The following is a 19,194-nucleotide window of genomic DNA, read 5'->3' as shown; positions in this document are numbered from 1 at the left end:
CGCTCGCCTGGCATGCGTGCGGCCCGGGTTCGATCCTCAGCACCACATACAAACAAAGACGTTGTGTCATACAAAGATGTTGTGTCTGCCGCTAACTAAAAAAATAAAATAAATATTTTAAAAAAAAAATCAGGCCAGTTGATCAAATAATTCTGTGTTATCTCAAAAAGTCCAACAGTATACAAGACACAAATTCCAAGGAGTTCACATTTTAGCTAAGAATGACAAATAGAAATACAGTTGCTACACAACATGGCAAGCCATCAGTGGGATGAACAAAGTTTCCTTCTGCATTCATAGATTCAACCAACCATGGATGGAAAATACACTTTTTTTAAAAAAATTTTTTTGGGTATTGAGTTAGTGCTCAACACTTGAATAACACTCAAAACAAAATTATTCAAGGGCAGAGATTTATAAAATAAAACTTTCACAAATGAAGGAATACTTAAATATACAGATCAAAAAGATCACTGACTACCAGGAAAATTATTACAAGTGGAGCAACACCAAACAAGGCTTAACAAAGCTATTTAGTTTCAGAGATATAAAGGAAAGAATCTTTTTAACACCCAAGCAGTAGAATCACATTGCTTGCAAAGAAAAAACATGTAAGGCCAGTTTCAAACACTTTATAGAAGCTGGAGACAACAGAGCACTATCTGCCATCTTCAATGGAAGAATATGCTATGAACCAATAAGTTTATAACTAGCAAAGGAAATACGATAATCAGATTTTATCTCAAAGAATATATTTGAATATGTAACTTTGAGATGAGTCAAAGAACTAATGAATAAGAAAGAACTAGTAGGACAGGAGTACCATTGGGAACTGAGTCTACTGTAATACCAAATTAAACCTAAATAACTGAAAATTATTCAAAAAATATAGGGCTGGGGTTGTGGCTCAGTGTGAGAGCACTCACCTAGCATGTGTGAGGTACTGGGTTCGATCCTCTGCACCACACAAAAAATAAAGGTATTGTATCCATCTACAACTAAAAAAAAAAAAATTAAAAAAAAAAATCAAACAGTTCAGCTGGGCGCAGTGGCACATACCTAAAATCCCAGAGGATTGGGAGGCTGAGGCAGGAGGATCCCAAGTTCAAAGTCAGTCTCATCAACTTAGCGAAGCAACTTAGTGAAATCCCATCTCAATTTTTTTTTTTTAAAAAAAGAGGCCAAGGATATGACCCAGTGGGTTTAATCCCTGGTGCCATAAATAAATAAATAATAAAAATCAAACAATCCAAAACGATATAGAATGAGAAGTCTTGTTGCCATTCCCATAAACAGGTATTTGCTTTCACTAATCTCATGTGTGTTTCCTCCAGTTTATTTTCATACACAAGAAAGTATTATTTATTTTTGTATTTCTTCCTTTTAAAAAAAAGCTTGTAGTGCATATGTAATAAATTTTATTTAATAATAAATTTAATTTAAATAAATTTATTTACTTAATAATAAATCATGAAAAACTTATTTTATCTGCAATGTAAAAAATAAGTTAAATTAGAAAGGAGGCAATAAGGACTCACAGTGTCAAAAAACAAGAGGGGGTTGAGTCTTTGCTGAATATGACAGAGTAAGTAAAGATTACACTTACTTAGACAAGTAACTACTTTTAGAACTAAAAATGTATTACACATTTTTCCAGCTTCTATGACTGAAGGGGAACCAACCTATAGTAAAATATATAAAATGAAGGAAATAAGAAAACAAACAAGAAATAAGTTAAGAGAAGACCAAAATAGCTCTGTAATTATTCAGCCAACTAAACTTTTTTCATGACTTGTCAATCAATACTGACTTTTAAAAGTATTTTTAGATGGTATAAACAAAAACTCAGAAATTATTGGCTCACATAATTAGATAACAAGGATATTTGTGCAGATTAGAGAATTAAAGATCCAGGATGTAAGGGATTAAGAGCAGATGTTAGAGCTGCCAGGTTTCAGGAGATAGTAAATATCATTGCTTTGTCCCAGTCAGTGCAAGAAGCCCAGAATATTTTCATTGGCAAATAAGACTAAAGATAAATTTAATAACTCAAGAAGATAAAGAGAAATAACAAAATTTGGGGAAAGAATTATACGAAAGCACAGATTATAACTCCATGCTAACACAGACTATAAAAGAAACCCAAGAAAGAAATTAAAATGGTTATTCAAAGGAGTGCTGTTAAATAACTTCAGATAATCATTGAACTATTTTTAATCTCCAAGTAACACTAAAGTGTAACTGCTTCAGAGCAGAGAAAAAGATGAAAAGCTTAACAAATATTATTAAACAAAATAAGAACTAAAACCAAAGACAATATATAAAACAAATTAAGACTTGGGTGGCTAAGGCAAGAGGATCACAAGTTTAGTGCCAGCCTCAACAACTTAGTGAGGCCCTATGTAGCAAGACCGTCTCAAAATTAAAAAATAAATAAATAAAAAGGGCCGGGGATGAAGCTCAGTGGTAACAGTCCCTGGGATCAATCCCCAGTACCAAAATAAAATAAAACCCCTAAATATTAATCTCATTTAAAAAGATATACCATTTATATTAAGAAATCTATTAATATAATTGAAATGAAGGAAAAACTTTATAAAATCTTATGATATAAATCAAAACAGAATTTAATGAAATTCAACAGTCATTCCTGGGCATAACACACATTCTCAGATACTCTTCAAATCATCAGCCAGTATCATATTTATTGGTAAAACACTAGTTTAGCATTAATTCTATTAAAGTTAAGAACAAGTGCTTGTTAGCATACTATTATTTAATGTTCTAGAAATTCTAGCCAACATAAATAGAAAAAAGAACAATGTGACTGATATACAAATTAGAAAGCATTTGTGTCACTATTTTAAGAACATTAAATGTATACCTGGAAAACTCAAAAGAACCAATTGAAATAGTAACAGAGATAATGAAGTTGTTATTTATCCTAAGACCAACAAGAACTAATCAAAAAACTAACAGAATAAAAAAAATCACATCCTCTATAACCACAAAAAAACATTCTAGCTAATTACATAAAAGTACAGGACAAAATTACAACAACTGAGAGGCTTTAAAGGCAACTTGAATAAAAAAGAGAAATACCTTCTTCTTGGATAAGACTCAAAACTGCAAGTATGGCAAAACCCCCCTAAAGTAACCCATTTTAATTTAATCACAACCTACAAAAATACTAATGAAATTTCTGGAGGAACTTAACAAAATTATTCTGAAGGTTTTTTGGGAAAAAAATAAACATGCTATTTCCTTCTTGTTGAACTTTTTTAAAAAATATTTTTTAATTGTTGATGGACCTTTATTTTATTTATTTGTATGTGGTGCTGAGAATCGAACCCAGTGCCTCATGCATACTAGGCAAGCGGGCCACCACTGAGCCACAACCCAGCCCAGCCCCCTTCTTTTAGAACTTTTTATTTTGAAAATTTTAAATCTACAAAAATGTTTCACCATATTTACTTTATTTCTCCCTTTCTACACATAACTTTTTTTTTTTTCCTGAAATAAACCAAAGGTTAAAGACACAACATTCATCCTTAATTACTTTAGCATATAGTCCTAAAAATATAGGTATTCTCTTGGGCTGGGGTTGTGGCTCAGCGGTAGAGTGCTTGCCTAGCATGCATGGGGTACTAGGTTCGATTCTCAGCATCACATAAAAATGAAATAAAGATATTGTGTGAAAGAAAGAAAGAAATGTAGAAAGGTATTCTCCTACTTAACCTCAATGCTATAATCACATCCAAGAAATGTTAATCACAATATAGTCTAACACATGTTGTAGCATTATTAGGAATAAAGTATTGGGGTTTTCCCTGGTTCCTGGCCAAGTGCTCCTAAAACCCTCATAATTTGGTCTTTCTCTCCAGTTTCTGATAAAGAGCTTCAAAATCCCTTGGAATTTTCTGGGTGATAGGAACATCTTTTGGTCTATAGAGACAATTCTTGGCACAGCTTCAGGAGCATTAGGAGGGTGACTGGTTACCATAAAGATTATGCCACAGACCCAGAACTTTTAGCCCCACTCCTAACCATCAAGAAAGGACAGGGGTTCAAGATTAAGTAATAACTTATTGATCTATTTGATGAAACCTCCATTAAAACACCTAAATAAGAGTTTGCAGAGTTTCCAGTTTGGTGAGTTCAGTGAGGTCTTCAAAGAGAAGGCATAAAAGGTCCACACACTCCCTACCCCCATACTTTGCTGTATGTATCTCTCCTATTTGGAAATTGCTTCTGAGTTGTACAAGTAACAACCTATTTGGTTGTTGGAGTAGGCTGAGTTGTGACCTGCTGTAGCAGATTATCAAACCCAAGCAGAGGGTTGTTAAGATTCCTTGATTTACAGCTAGTTGGCCATAAGCTATGTGCTGCCCAGAACTTGGCACTAGCATCTGAAGTCTTATGGGAATGAGTCTTTCAACTCTAGGTAGAGAACGTCAGAATTAAATTGAACTGTTGGTGTTAGAGGACTAGAGAATTCATTGCTATAGGAAAAAACTCACTGTAGTCCACATTCAAATTTACCCAACTCCCTCCACAATGGCCTTTATATCTTTTTTCTTTACTTTTTGTTTTAACCTTCTCATTTTTTTTAAATGGTTGAATGAATTTTATTGTTTGGCTAAACTGAATTTTCAACCAACCCTCACTTGATTAGCACTTGAGTTCCTTCTAGGTTTTTTAACTTTTTATTTATTTATACTTTTTTTGTGGGAGGATGCTACAGATCAAACCAAGGCCTTTATGTATGCAGGCAAGCAAAGCACTCTACCACCAATCCCCCCCACCCCCTTCAATGACAAATATACAACTACTTTTAAAATCCAGCACTCTGATCAACCATTACATTTTAATTTAATTTACATGCTTTGGACTCTTAATCTAAAATAGTCCCCCATCTCCATCTATTTTTTTGCACCCCATCAGGAAAGCCCATATCAGTCTGACCCATTATGTAATGTTAAAATATTAGCCAAATCCTAGTTGTAAGGGTATTCACACCATTTTTAAACTACTCTGTGGGATAATACTTTCAACCTATGTGCATGTTATATTCCAAACAACTATTCACCAAATGGTGTTACATTCCAAAAAAGCTTTTCACTGATGATCCTTTTCTGAACTAAAGATTACACTTGGGGTTGCAAAATAATGATTCTTCTGATTCCACCATTTCTTCTATATTTATCCATCTTGAAATCTTCTATTAAGAACACCACCTCATAGTTGGGCAGGTGGCCCACACCTGTAATCCCAGCGGCCCAGGAGGCTGAGGCAGAAGGGCTGTGATTTCAAAAAGGCAACCTTAGCAACTTAGCAAGGCACTATGTAATTCAATGAGACCCTGTCTCTAAATAAAATATAAAAAAGAAAAAGGGCTGGGGATGTGGTCAAGAGCCCCTGGGTTTAATCCCTGGTACCAAAAAACAACAACAACCAACAACAACAAAAAATTCACCACCTATCTACTTCATGTCAAGATTAACCAAGAAGCAAAGAGTCTGGGTCCATCGACAACCCTGATATGCTGAGTGAGTGCTATGTCAGAGAAAAGTTAACACTTGCATCTTGTTTAAGTCACTGATATTTCGTCTTCATGTTAGCAACCAACCCTATCCTCCAGCTACCTTCCTATGCTACAAAGCTAATAAAAGTGGTTATATGATACCTAATTTATGTTTGATTATAAACACTGCGTAATTATGAATCAGGCCTCAATTGTGCAAGTATACATAGTTAAGGTGGAAAAACGGAACTTAAGATTTTATTCTGTAGCAATTAGTCTCTTGAACGTCAAGATATTATCTTAAAATATCTATATGTAACAAGGGATCTTGTTGTAACAAGATCTATATGTAACAAGGCTTACACAGGAGGCATTCACAATTAGGGGTTTTGAATGCAAGTTTTGACATAATTTTGAAAGTATTCCTCAGATCTAGACAACTTTGTCAGTAATAAGTCTTTCCCCCTCTAGCCTGATCTCTTTCTGCATATTTAAAGAAATCTTTTTAGTTTCAATCTGCTTTTATTCCCAGTAGATTAAGTATTTGCTAAACACCTGACTATCTGTGTAAGTACTGTGGTCTACCAAGAATTCAGGCTGAACTGTACACTCTGGAATGCCTTAAGACTCTCCAGAACAAGACAAACCTTGGTTTTCATTCTCCTCAAACTCTTACAAAATGATGTACAATTCCTATAAGGAACCATATTAGAAAGTTTGCATCACTAAAGCCATAATTCCCTTTGCAACAACCCTGACAGATGAACACCAATCTTTGTCAAAAAATAAAAGCACAGGGAGTCAAATAAAGAAAAGCAGGCATTTTATATTAAAGGTAGAAATGGAGAGAAATCTTTGACTATACATTTCACTTGGAGTCTTGAAAAAGAAAGGGGAAAGAAAAAGGAAGGTATTAAGAAGTAAACTTTCCCCTTTCAAAATTCCAGTAAAAACCTAATGTGTTTGCCTACAACACCCATCTCAACAAGTCTGGTGTCATTACTGGAATTCTCCAAGCCAGATTCTTTAAAAAAATAAAAAAATTTAAAACTCTTACAGAAACCTAAAACAAGCCTCTGCTTAACGTGAAGAAACAGCTTAATTAACAAGGGTCTAACTGCATAGAAAAGCCCTTCACTGACTTAGTGAATATGCAATAATTGAAGCAACTTTTGGAAAAAAGTCAAAAAACTTTAAAAAAAAAAATCAGATATTGTGCTTAGGTACTTCACACAAACAGTATCTCTGCAAGAATATGAAATCAGAATTTTAAGAAATGCTGCATTATCAAAAATCATATATACAATTGAGTATATCCATGGGAAAATGGAAGTTGGGGAAGACAAGGGAATTTCAAGTTACAGTAAGAATTATTTCTTATTAGGAATATCAGTAATAAAGGAATGTTTCAGGTGTATGTTATAAAATCTGAACACTACTAGGAAAGTCCTACAATTGACTGCATCTCACTTGTGTGTGCCTCCTTTCCCCTCATGGTCATTAGCAAGCATAGTGGCCTTCAAATTACTGTATGGGTAAGAATGAAGTGCTGTCCAACTGCCCTTCTCTTCTCATGCCATTAGTATCCCATATGGATATCTGATTATGTTATAACATATAATAATTTGCTTAATTAAAATTGTGCTCATTAGTTAATAAATCCCATTTAAAAGAAAAAAACCTCAATCTATAAGACAGGTGGCTATTATTTAATAACTCTTCTCAACAACTTAATTATATAGGCACTATTATTACATAGAAATTCTATTTAACTCATGAGCATATAGAACAGTGGGAGGTCATTTAAATATAATAATACAAGTCATCACATCCACTATTCATAAACTTATAACACAAGGTAAGTTTGGGCAGGGAAATGCATTTCTCTTGTTCCTTTGGTACAAATCAGATCCTATAAGCCTCCTACAAAATCTTAACTATTTTGAATGTGAGTCTAAAGGTTAAAGGGTAATTGTAAACTGCCCTACTGCTATCTTTAGAATCAATGAAGACAAAAGTATATAGTACTTCCATTTTACAAGGAGGTTAACTGGCTCAACCAAGTCAAACACAAGTGGTACTAAAACATTCCTGACTACTACATTACCTTTTAAAACCAATTTCTTGGAATCATTTCCAAATACTTTACAATGTTTACTAAGGGCACATTTTGAGTCTGTGAATCTTAGTAAAGTAAAAACTATATTCAACTGTCTTCCCATTTTCATCTATTTTGATAAACTTTGAGGAAATTATGATATTACTCTCAGACCTATATAAAGAAAAGAAATTCCAAAGTCAAAGTTCTTTAAAGAAATGACCCTTTCATTATGGTAGATGCCTGTAATCCCAGTGACTTGGCAGGCTGAGGCATCACAAGTTTGAGGGTGGCTTCAGCAACTTAGCAAGACCCTGTTTCTAAATAAAAAACAAGCTGGGGATGTAGCTGGGTGGTAGAGCACCCTTGGGTTCAGTCCCTAGTAGCAAAAAGAAAAGAAATTAAAACACTTCTTTATAATTCGTTAGTCAAAGACTAAGTATCAAAGAACATATCAAAACTTGTGGGTTGCATCTAAATTTTCTTCTATAATTGTATAATTAAATGTTTATATTAGAATGCAAAGTATCAAGTCAATGATCTAAGTTTTCACTTAAACTAGAAAAAAAAAACAAAATAAAGTAAGCATTAGAAAGGAAATGATAAAAAACAGAATTTGATGAAATTGAAATACACAAAAAATTTTAAAATCAAAATCTGAATATAAAAATGGTAAGTTCTAGGCAAATTAACAAGGATAAAAGACAAAACATGTACAAATTATCAATATTAAGAATGAAAAAGGAAATATCAGTACAGCTGTGGAGAACCACTCTATGGACACTATGGACATAAATTCAACAACTTAGATAAAATGCACCAATTTCTTAAAAGCCACAAACTACTAAAACTCACTCAAGAAGAAATATTTATTTATTTATATGTGGTGCCTCACATATGCCAGGCAAGAGCTCTACCACTGAGCCACAACTCCAGCCCCAGAGTTCTGCTATTTTTAATTCTTAAAAAAGAGCAGTTACCTGGAGCATGGATTCACTATAAACAAGGATTAAGATCCCCCCTTCCAAAAAAAAAGATCCTGCAAGGCTCAAAATATTTGAAAAGAAAAAGAGAAGTAGGGCTGGGGGTGTAGGTAAGTGGTAGAGCTCTTGCCTAGTATGCATAGGATGGCCCTGGGTTCCATCCCTAGCAAGGGGAGGGGATAACAAAATTTCTGAGCTTATTCCTTTGCTCCAAACTTTTAATCTTCCCATCTCACAGTGTTAAAGTCCTACAGGTCTTTTCCTACTAACTCTTCCCTATACTCCAGTCACACTGAGCTCCTTGCTATTCCTTTAAAAGGCCAAGTACACTCCTCCTCAGGGCCTGTTAACTGTTTCCCTCTACCAGGAATGCTCTTCTTAAAGATATCCAGATGGTTCACTTCCTCATCTGTTTAAATGTTATCTTCCCAAAATGGCCTTATCTCACATCTCAGTACCCTTTTACTAGTCACTGTATCTTCTCCCTAGTTCATTGTCTCTGACCTCAACAGAAAACAAACTACAAAAGAAAATGCCTTTGTTTTATTCACTGCTATCTCTCAATAGTCTAGAACAGGAACAGGGTCTCATAAGAATGTGCAGAACAAGATGTTGCACAACGATGGCATACATGCCTCCAATCAAAACCTGGCAGATACCAAAAAGAGCTAAGAAAACGGTTTAGAACCCTGCACGCTCTGCTACTTAGAATGAAACTGACTACCTTTTAAACGAAAATACTTTAAAAAAGAAAAACCTAATGAATGAGTGTATTCCTAAAGACAAAAAATATTAATGCTAAGCGCCTCCATGCTGCAATTTCGCTGGCTTATCACACAAAACGATCCCTGAGCCATCTTTCCAGAAACTAAGAAACTCTAGGTATAAAGATTCTTAAAGGGAAATAGAAGGGGAGTTAACGAATTAATGATATATAGTGGCTAGGTAATACAGAATAAAAAGAGTCCAAACTTCGGAGTACAGAGCAAACTACCCCAAATCGGAATCTGCAAGGCTTGCCCCCTGGAGTCACTTGGAAGCAGAAATTTTCTATTTTGGGCGGCAGGCTGGGTATGAGGACTAGATCCGGAGGAGCAGGGGGCGTGGGGTTTAGGAGAAAGAGGCCCGAACTCCGAGCTGGAGGCTGGTGTTGAGCGGGGCTAGACTCCTCTCCTTTCATTTTCTTGCAAGAGAAAAGGGAAAGTTGATTGCGTCTCCCCGCTCCCCAAAAGGCCTGGGCGAGGGCTGGTGAGGCTGACCCTCCCCTTGCGCTAGCCAGCAAGGCCACGGCGGCCGGCTCACCCGGCTCACGGTTGATCTCGATGTCGAAGTGGCACTGCGGCCGGTCCTGAGCCCCCATCACGACGGCGGCGGCGAGAGCTGGAGAGAGGGGAGGAGAGCAGTCAGGGCGGGCGCCGGGGCGGGGCGGAGCCGCGCCACGGTCGCCTCGCGCGGGCCGGTCGCGACAGCGCGGGAGGCCAGATCGGCCCTCCAGCCCCAGCCTCCCAGTTCCCAGGAGCGCGCACTTAGGCTCGTCACCTGGCTGGCTCCAGGCTGAACCACTCCGCGTCAGCAAAGGAGAAAATACTGCCGCCGCCACCAGACCCCAACGCCACTAACGAAACGCCGCCTCCTACCCCGGGCCGGCCTCCCAGTGCCACGCCAAACCCCGCGAGAAACGGAAAAAATACCGCGAGAAGTGGGTGGATAACCGTACTGGGCAGCCGGAGGCGGTTCCGTACTGGGCGTGGCGGGAGCGCTTCGGAAGGCTCTAGTGGGCTCTCCAGTATCTGCGTGGATCCTTTCTGCCCCACCCTTTGGAACCAGTCGGGCAATCTGGGAGGCTTGGACGCGCCTGCGCCCTTTACTGCTTCTTACTCTGGGGAGCGGCTGCGCTTTCCCTAACATCGCGAGACTTCCTGGTGGTAGAGTTCTGTGATTGTGCGGAGAAAATCGATGAAGTTTAATGAAGCAGGTGGCATTGTGGCCTGTTTTCTTTTTTCGCGAGTAGTGGTTATGACTATATGGTACTGTTAGGTCGACCGGCCCACTTTAAAGGCCTTTCAACTGAGGAGTGCGTCCGTTTCTGCCCTGTCGGGGGTAGTTTCTGGCCGTACGCTCACTGAGAATTCTGCAGCTTTTGTGAATGGTCAATTCCAGTCTTTTGCCCATTTTTTTAAAATCTCTCTCTTCGTCTTCCTATTGAGTATAAGAATTCTGAACACAAATGTTTTATCAGGTGGATATATGTATGTTCCAGATACAAATCTTGTTAGACATATGATTGCTAATACTTTCTCCCAGTGTGGGTCTTGATCTTTCATTATTTTGACTTTAAGCTTTTAGTTTAGTTGCTTTTCTTTTGTTGTTTGTGCTCTTTCTGTGCTCAGAATTCTGACTGTCCCAAGTTTACGAAGATTATTTTCTCCTGTTTTCATGTGGAAATTTCAGTTTTACTTTTTATTTAAGCCTGCTGCCTCCCCACCCCACCCCTACCCGACCCCGGTACTGAGATTTAAACCCAGGGACGCTTTATTCCCACCCCTTTTCATTTTTTAATTTTAAAACAGGGTCTCACTAAGTTGCCAAGGCTAGTCTGGAACTTGGCGATCCTCCTCCTGCCTCATCCTCCCCAGTGGTTGGAATTACAGGCATGTGCCGCTGTGCCCGGCTGGAATTTTTTGTTTGGGTACTGAGGATCAATCCCAGTACCACACGCATGCTGTGCAAGCACTCTTCCACTGAGTCCCATACCCATTCCTCAGAATTAATCTTTGTTTATGGTGTCAGGTAGGAGTTGGAGTTCACATTTTCCTGGAGGGATATACATTTATTGAAAGGGCTATATTTTTTAATCCCTACCACTTGGGAGGTTGAGGCAGGAGGATTGCAAGTTTGAAGCCATCTTAGAAATTTAGTGAGATCCTGTCTCAAAAAAAGGCTGGAATGTAACTTAATGGCAAAGCGTCCCTGGGTTCAATCCCCAGTACCAAAAGAAAAGAAAAAGCTTTCTTTTATTTATACATTGAATTTTATTTATACATTGAACACCTTGACTTGTGGTGTATCTATTTCTTGACTCTTCCATAGATTCATGTGTCTATATCAGTGTCACGTTATTTTTGTAAAATTGCTTTTTAAAATTGTAAAGTATGCATTACAGAAATTTTAGCATTTTAACCATTTTTAAGTGTATAATTCAGTGGTGTTAAGTACATTCACGTGTGCAACCATTACTACCACCACGTTGCAGAACTGAAGCTCTGTACCATTAAACACCTCCCCCTCCCCAGCTCCTTGCAAACACCCTTCTATTTTCTGTCTGTATAAATTTGACTACTGTAATTACCTCAAATGAGTAGAATCATACAGCACTTTTCTTTTGTGACTGGCTGATTTCATTTAGCAAAACGTCTTCAAATTTCGTATATGTTGCTACATGTAAAAATTCCAGTTTTTGAAGTTATTGTGTTTATATACCAAATTTGTTTATCGACATTGAAGGATACTTGGGTTACTTCTATTTTTTGGGGGTGTTGTGATTAGTGCTACTATGAATGTGAGTGTACAAATACCTCTTCCAGCCCCTGCTTTCAAATATTTTGGGTATATGCCAGAATTGGGATAGCTGGATCATATGCTCATTCTATTTAAAAAAAAATTTTTTTGGTACCAGGTATTGAACACAGGAGCACTTAACTACTGAGCCACATTTTTATATATTTAATTTAGAGTCAGGATCTCTTTAATTTGGACCTTAAATGTCCCTCAAAGGTCATGTGTTGAAGGTTTGATTGCTCGTCTGTGGTGCTATTGCAAAGTGGGACTTAATGGAAGGGAGTTAGGTCTTTTGGAGCATATCCTTGAAGGGGATATTGGAACTGGACCTTTTCTCTCTCTCCTTCCCCTGCCCCTTTATTTAAGCTAGGGTCTTGCTAAATTGCTGAAAGTCTTGCCAAATTTCAGAGCCTGACCTTGAACTTGAGATCCTCCTGCCCCAGCCTCCTGAGTTACTGGGATTACAGACAGCTTCCTGGAATTCATTCTTTTCTCAACATTTATAAAGTCTCCTTCCTACTATTGATACTATTGATTATTTGACCTGGGACAAATGACTTTGATCTCTTTGGAGTTCAGTTTCTTTACCTGTAAAATAAGTGAAATCACATCTAAGGTTCTGCCATACTCAGATTTTTTTAATTATGCCCTGTGAGAAGAAATAACATTTTAGATGATTTGAAGATAAAATATGTTATTTGGTGTGATGTTAAGTTGAAGAAATTCCTGGAACAAGACAGGCCTGGACTGGAATCCACAAAAGGACCAACTCCTCCTCCCTCATCCCTAAAGTGGTAGAAATTGGTATCTAAGGAATTTACAAACTTAGGCTTAATTTGCCCACAATTACCATGAAGGAAAACTCTTGGTAGTGAGAATTTTCAGGTACTGATTCTGGGTATCTAGCACTTGAGAGAGAAATCACATCAATAGTTGGAATTATGAATTCATTATTCATAATTAATTGTGAATTCATAATTCAGGCAAATTAATCAAGAATGCTATTGGTGAAATAGATGAAATAAATAATTTTCTAAAGATGGAAATGACTAAAACTGACTCAGAAGAAAGAAAAGTTCTGAATAAATCAATAATCATTGCAGAAATTGATCTAATAATCTCAAATTTTTCTCCAAACAAATGTGGGAGACATTTTGAGACAATCAAATGGGAAATTTAATTGTCTTCTAGAAATAAGACCAATATATTTAACGTGTTAAATGTCATAATTGAAAGGAAAGTGACCACAACACTCGGAGCAACCAAAAGATCTTTATTGCAGCAGTGCAACAAAGAGAAAGGAAAGAAGGAAAGAGAGAGAGAAAAGAGAAGAGATGAACAGGGAGAGAGCAAGAGCAAGAGAGAGACAGAGAGCGCGCGTAAGAAAGATAAAGAGCAAGAGAGAGAGAGCAAGAGAGAGAGCAAGAGAGAGGGGGGCCTGGCAGGAGGGAGTTTTTATAGCCCAAATCTAATGGGGCCTCTGGGTCTGCAAGCTGCCTTGTTGGCCCAAGGGGGGGGGGGGTGGGTTAAGTGTTCAGTCTTAAGCAGGGTTGAATGTTCAGACTTGAGGCAAACAGGTGATAAAGGACCAGATAGAGGGGGGGTTGAGTGCGTGGGCTATCTTGCAGCCAACATCTGTTCAGCCTGCCCTGCAGACAACACAGTTCAGCCTGCTCTGCACCCAAGAATAATGAAATTTGGATGTATAAGAAAATATCCTTTTTTTTTTTTAGAGATGCTTAATGAAGTACGTAGGGATGAAAACCCGATATCTGGTATTTGCTTTAAAATTCTTCATAAAAGAAAAATAAAATAGCCAGGCATGATGGTGCAAGCCTAAAATCCTAGTGACCTGGGAGTCTGAGGCAGGAGAATTGCAAGTTTGAAGCCAGCCTCAGCAAATTATCAAGGCTCTAAGCAACTTAGCAAGACCTTGTCTTAAGATGAAAAACAAGAAGAGCTGGGAATGTAGTTCAGTGGTTAGGCACTCCTGGATTCAATGCCAGCCCCAAAAAATAGAAAATAAAAATAAAATAAATTTTAAAATAGACATCGAGTGAAATAAATGTGTCAAAAATCTTAATTGTTGCCTCTAGGTGATTAAAAAAAAGGGGGGGGGGTTATTTAGCTATGTTCTCTATTTTTATATTGTTGAGAGCCACAGCCAAGTTGGAATGGCGCCTGGTATATTACCAGAAGGAGTGGTTGAGAGGTGATGCCAGCGAGCCATTAGGATGATGATAATTAGGTTAAGCTGTGTATAATTGCTATGACTGGATGATGCTGGATTGAAACAGGCTGTGTATTCAGTTGTATATGGACCCCTGCTGTCTGGCAATAGGACGGCTCCTGCTGCCTTGGGTGCCATTTGAGTTCTCGTGGAGCCCGGTGGAGGGCGAAGGAAGTTCCAGGGGAGGGAGTTCCGGTTGGAATGGTGTTCCTGGAAAGGCCGCGTGGGTGACTTTCCCGGGAGTTCCGGCAATAAAGGAGTTCCTGTTTGAATCTACAAGTGCCTTGTGGCGGCTCAGTTATTTTGTGCCCAGCCAGACTGCGGCATTATATATCTTTGAAATTATTCATGATAAAACCAGTAAGAACAAATATAGCCTCCTCTACAAAAGATAGGCCCAGATTATTTTGTAGGTAAATTTTATCAGACCTTTAATGAATAATAATGCTTTTCTCAAAGCATTTCAGAAAATAGGAAGAGAGCTATGACACTTATTTTTGTGATATCAAGACCAAAGTCAGTGCAAGAAGGTTGTAGACCAATCTCATTATAAACAAGAATTTAAAATTCAAGTAAAATATTAGGAAGGCAAGTTTGGCCATATTTTAATCCCAAAATGTTCATGATCTAATTGGTCTTAGCTCAGGAATATGACTCAAAATACATCAAATAAATATATTCCTATAATTCCAGATTAGCATTTAAAAAGTTATACAATTATCCCAATATATGGTGTATTGGTTATCAATTTTTTGGCCCCTCAACTCTGAATGCACTCTTCATTATATATCTTCTGTAATATACTATTCAACCTCAAGCAGGGATCCCTGATCCAACCGCTGTCCCCTAAAAGTAACTTTCACATGCTTATAGCCTGAGGAAAGGAGAAAGGAGAGAATAAGAATAAAATGAGAACATACCTGAACAATGTCTATTTTCTTACAGCATTTTGGAAATCAAAAAACTATCCTAGGTCTTAAGTAAACCAGTCCCCCAAAAACAAAGGCTGATTGTTTTCTCTACTGATCCATAACAGGGGTGGGGGAATGGGAGGAATGGAGAAATTTTGGAAAGGGCAAAGTGAAGGGAGGGGGCATGGGGGTAGGAAAGATAGTGGAATGAGACAGACATCAATATCCTAGGTACATGTATGATGACACATGTAGAAGAGAAATGAAAAATTGTGCTCCATTTGTGTACTATGAGTTGAAATGCATTCTGCTGTCATGTATAACTAATTAGAACAAATAAATAAATTTAAAAAAGAACTCATCAAAATGCAAAAAAAAAAAAAAGAAACCACAAAACTATCCTAGGTCTTATTTTTTAGGATCATGCAGAAGGTCTCTATTAATGTACATAATTGATCTGATACGAGAATCTTCTGAAAGGTCTGATCCCAAAGTTAACCTTTGGCTGAAGTCCGAGAACTTGAATGGTAAATACTCCATTCATAAAACTCTCCCTTTGCCTAAATTATTTGTTCGAACAATATGGCTTAGACTGAACACCTGCTTTCCTTCTGGGAGTCTGGAATTTGGGTATGTGCTAAGCCGAGGACACATATACGTCCTGCCCCCAACAAAAACATGGGCACTGTGTTTTAATGAATTTCATGGTAGACAATATTTCACATGTGTTATCACAATTCATCACTGCAGGAATTTCACATCCTGTGTGCCTGCACTGGGAGAGGACTCTTAGAAGCTTGCACCTGGTTTCCTCTGGGCTTTGCCCCATGCCTTTTCCCTTTGTTTTACTTTGTGTCCTCTTTTTATAATCTGTCATAGCTAGGACTATATACTGAGTTCTGTGAATCCCTCTACTGAACCGTCAATCCTGGAGGTAACCTTAGGGACCTATTGTTGCGAGCCACAGCCCAAGGGGCCCCAGCAAACTTTCAGACTGCCAGCTGATGATTGGCTCACAGCGGCCCAGCAACTTCTAGCTGATTGGCCCCTCTGCGGCGATGCTCATTGGGCTGTTTCCCGCCCTTTCAGACTACAGAGCTGCTCATTGGGGGACTTTTTTTGGCTCTGCCCACTCGACTCAGCCAATCGCCTCAAGAGCAGGAGGAGTTGGGGAGGTTGAGAGGCTTGGGGGAAACCGGTGGTGGCAGTTGGGCTCTGAAGGTTTTTCCTCAGGAGCTGTTTTGTTTGGTGTGTGTGGTTCTAAAAATAAAGTTCGTTTCTTTTGACAAGTGGCTCCTGAATTGTGCCCAGCCAGACATAAAAATAGGGCGAGAATTTAGTTTAAAAATATATGTACAGCCAGGCATGGTTGCCCACACTTGTAATTCCAGTGGCTCAGAAGGCTAAGGCAGAGAGATCATGAGTTCAAAGTTAGCCTCAGCAATTTAGTGAGGCCCTAAGCAATTCTATGAGAACCTATCTCTAGATAAAATACAAAAAGGGCTGGGGATGTGGCTCAGCAGTTAAGTGCCCCTGGGTTTAATCCCTGATACCAAAAACAACAATAACAACAACAATCCACCCCCCCCCATAAATATATGAAAAATTGTGCTCCATTTGTGTACTATGAGTTGAAATGTATTCTGCTATCATGTATAACTAATTAGAACAAATAAATAAATTTTAAAAAAGAACATCAAAATGCAAAAAAAAAAAAAAAAAAAAAACCACAAAACTATCCTAGGTCTTAAATAGGATCATGCAGAAGAAACCCCCCCTTCTCTCTCTCTCTCTCTCTCTCTATATATATATATATATATATATATATATATATATATATATATACACACATACACACACACACACACACACACATAACTTTTGAAAATATACCTTAAATCCTTGATTTTTCCCCCTCTGTTGACTACAAGAATATTTGATGGGGTACAGAAAAGTATGTATTTTGATAGAAAAATATCCTTGTGGTGTTGATCAAAGTCAGATGTTCTTTCTGCATGGACACCAGGGAACACTGACATGGCAGCTTCAAGCATACATCTTTATAACCTAGCAATCTCAGGGGAAAGCATTTTTCCTGCCAGATTCAGTGAGGAAAAAATCCTAGGGAAAGCTTCTGATTGGCTTGATCACGTCCATATGCCCATCTCTGTATCAGTCTGGGTGATCAAGGAAATGGGCAGATACTATGATTGATCAGCTTAGGGTGGAGCCAGTAACCAGGAGAAGGCATGGAAGTGTGGCAGAATGAGATGGTCACTGAGGCAATGGCTATGAACTAAAAAGCTACTTCAATTAAGAATACTACACCCGGCTCTGGAGGTGGAGGCAGGAGGATCTGGAGTTCAAAGCCAGCCTCAGCAAAAGCTAGGCACTTGGCCACTCAGTGAGACCCTGTCTCTAATAAAATACAAAATAGGGCTGGGGATGTGGCTCAGTAGTCCTTGAGTTCAATCCCTGGTACCCCCCCACCCCCCAAACAAAAGAATATTGGCCTTTTAGGTTAGTGACCTTTTTGCCATTAACTTGTTTTAAAGCATAGTTGTATTTTTACAAAAATGTGCTGCTTCATCCTTTTTAGGAGGGAGCATGGATCCCATAAAATTAAAATAAAAAGCTGACTGCAACATATACCTCTTGTCAAATGGGACCCTTACTCATTTTATTTTAACCCTACTTGTTTACTGGTTTCATTTCCCCTCAGTTCTTCTTTGAAATCTTGGCTCTGACACTTTTCCTGGACACAAGCCTTTGAAAGCAGGTTGGGTTTGGGTAAAAAATTGTTCAAGCGCTCCCAGTGATATTGGAAGCCAGGTTGGCTGAGCAAGTCCATCTTCGTCTACCCACCAGGAACGAGGCATTAGACAACTAGTATCTTGGTTTTGTTTTACTCTAGAAGTGGGCTCTGAGACAGTGACTTTAGTGCAGCTTGTTTATTTAGGAAGTGCTGAATGTTTGTGTCCTTGGAGGATTCTAACCTCCAAGGTGATGGTTTTAGGAAGGCAGGGTCTATAGAGTAGAGACCTCATCAATGGGATTAGAGTCCTTATAAAAGATTCTTGAAAGAGACTCCTTGCCCATGTGAGGATACAATGAAAAGAGGGCTGTCTGTGACCCAGGAAATGGGCTCTCACCAAATTTTCTGGGACCTTGATCTTGAGCTTCCTAGCCTCCAGATCTGTGAGAAATAGACTTTGGTTATTTATAAACTATCCCGTCTATGGTATCTTGTAATAGAAGTCCAAAGGGTCTAAGACAGGAAGTAATCCTACAAAAGTACATTCAGGGAGCAGGGAAGTAAAAAAAAAAAAAAAGATAACCAATAGTGTATGATATTAAGCCAGCTATCACAGTGGGAGACTGGAGCGTCATCCTGCTGAGGAACTCAGGCAACCAGTACAAATGAAACACATCAGAATCATCCCACCAGAGGGGTGAGGGTGCTGGATATTCATATGTCATCTCCTGAGAGTCCTCCCTTGAGAGCAGCTCTCAGGAGGGATAATCCCCTGATTCTTCTGGCCTACCATGCCTCACAGCAAAGGCAGGCTTCCGTCTTCAGGAAATAGCCCTCAGGAATAGAGATACAGAAGCAGACATCTGGGAGTCATCTGGAGCCCAGGTGTAGGAATGTTCAGTGAAGTTGGAAAAAAGTTCAAGGAATGAGAGTGGGATGCTGACTGCTTCAGCTACATCTGACAAGTCAGCTTTTTGTTTGCAGACAAGGAAATGCTCAGGAATTGAAAAATCATGAGACTTTTCTATGACATACAAGAAGCACTTGATAATTTCCTCATGTAATTCTTTTCAGCTTCAACATCTGGGCAATTGCTCAGGCATCTCTGAATCTGCAGGGTGCCCTGTCTCTGCAG

General features: G+C 38.4%; 1 protein-coding gene across 16 annotated transcripts in view; it reads right to left on the bottom strand.

Moving 5' to 3' along the window:
• Nktr (natural killer cell triggering receptor) overlaps nucleotides 1–10,341 on the bottom strand; it is a 46,746-nt gene extending 36,405 nt beyond the window's left edge. For 5 of the 16 annotated variants that reach the window (XR_009226058.1, XR_009226057.1, XM_058576727.1 and 2 more), the window contains exons 1-3: nucleotides 10,145–10,291; nucleotides 9,908–9,985; nucleotides 927–998 (exon numbers count right to left, since the gene is read on the bottom strand). Coding sequence is in view for 14 of the 16 variants with exons in the window: in XM_058576727.1 (XP_058432710.1) it covers nucleotides 927–998; nucleotides 9,908–9,965 (130 nt within the window). In the remaining 2 variants the exon portion in view is untranslated. Of the gene's footprint in view, nucleotides 1–926; nucleotides 999–9,907; nucleotides 9,986–10,131; nucleotides 10,292–10,322 lie in introns of those variants that run through there. The other 11 variants (XM_058576721.1, XM_058576722.1, XM_058576723.1 and 8 more) reach the window with 5 other exon arrangements.
• Between the last annotated feature and the right edge of the window lie 8,853 nt (nucleotides 10,342–19,194).

Source organism: Marmota monax, unplaced genomic scaffold, assembly GCF_021218885.2.
Source record: "Marmota monax isolate L192 unplaced genomic scaffold, Marmota_monax_Labrador192_F-V1.1 WCK01_AAM20220418_F8-fsc00021, whole genome shotgun sequence".
NCBI classification, from domain to species: domain Eukaryota; kingdom Metazoa; phylum Chordata; class Mammalia; order Rodentia; family Sciuridae; genus Marmota; species Marmota monax.
The sequence above is the reverse complement of the archived record's forward strand: the minus strand, read 5'-3'. Positions and strand labels throughout refer to the sequence as shown.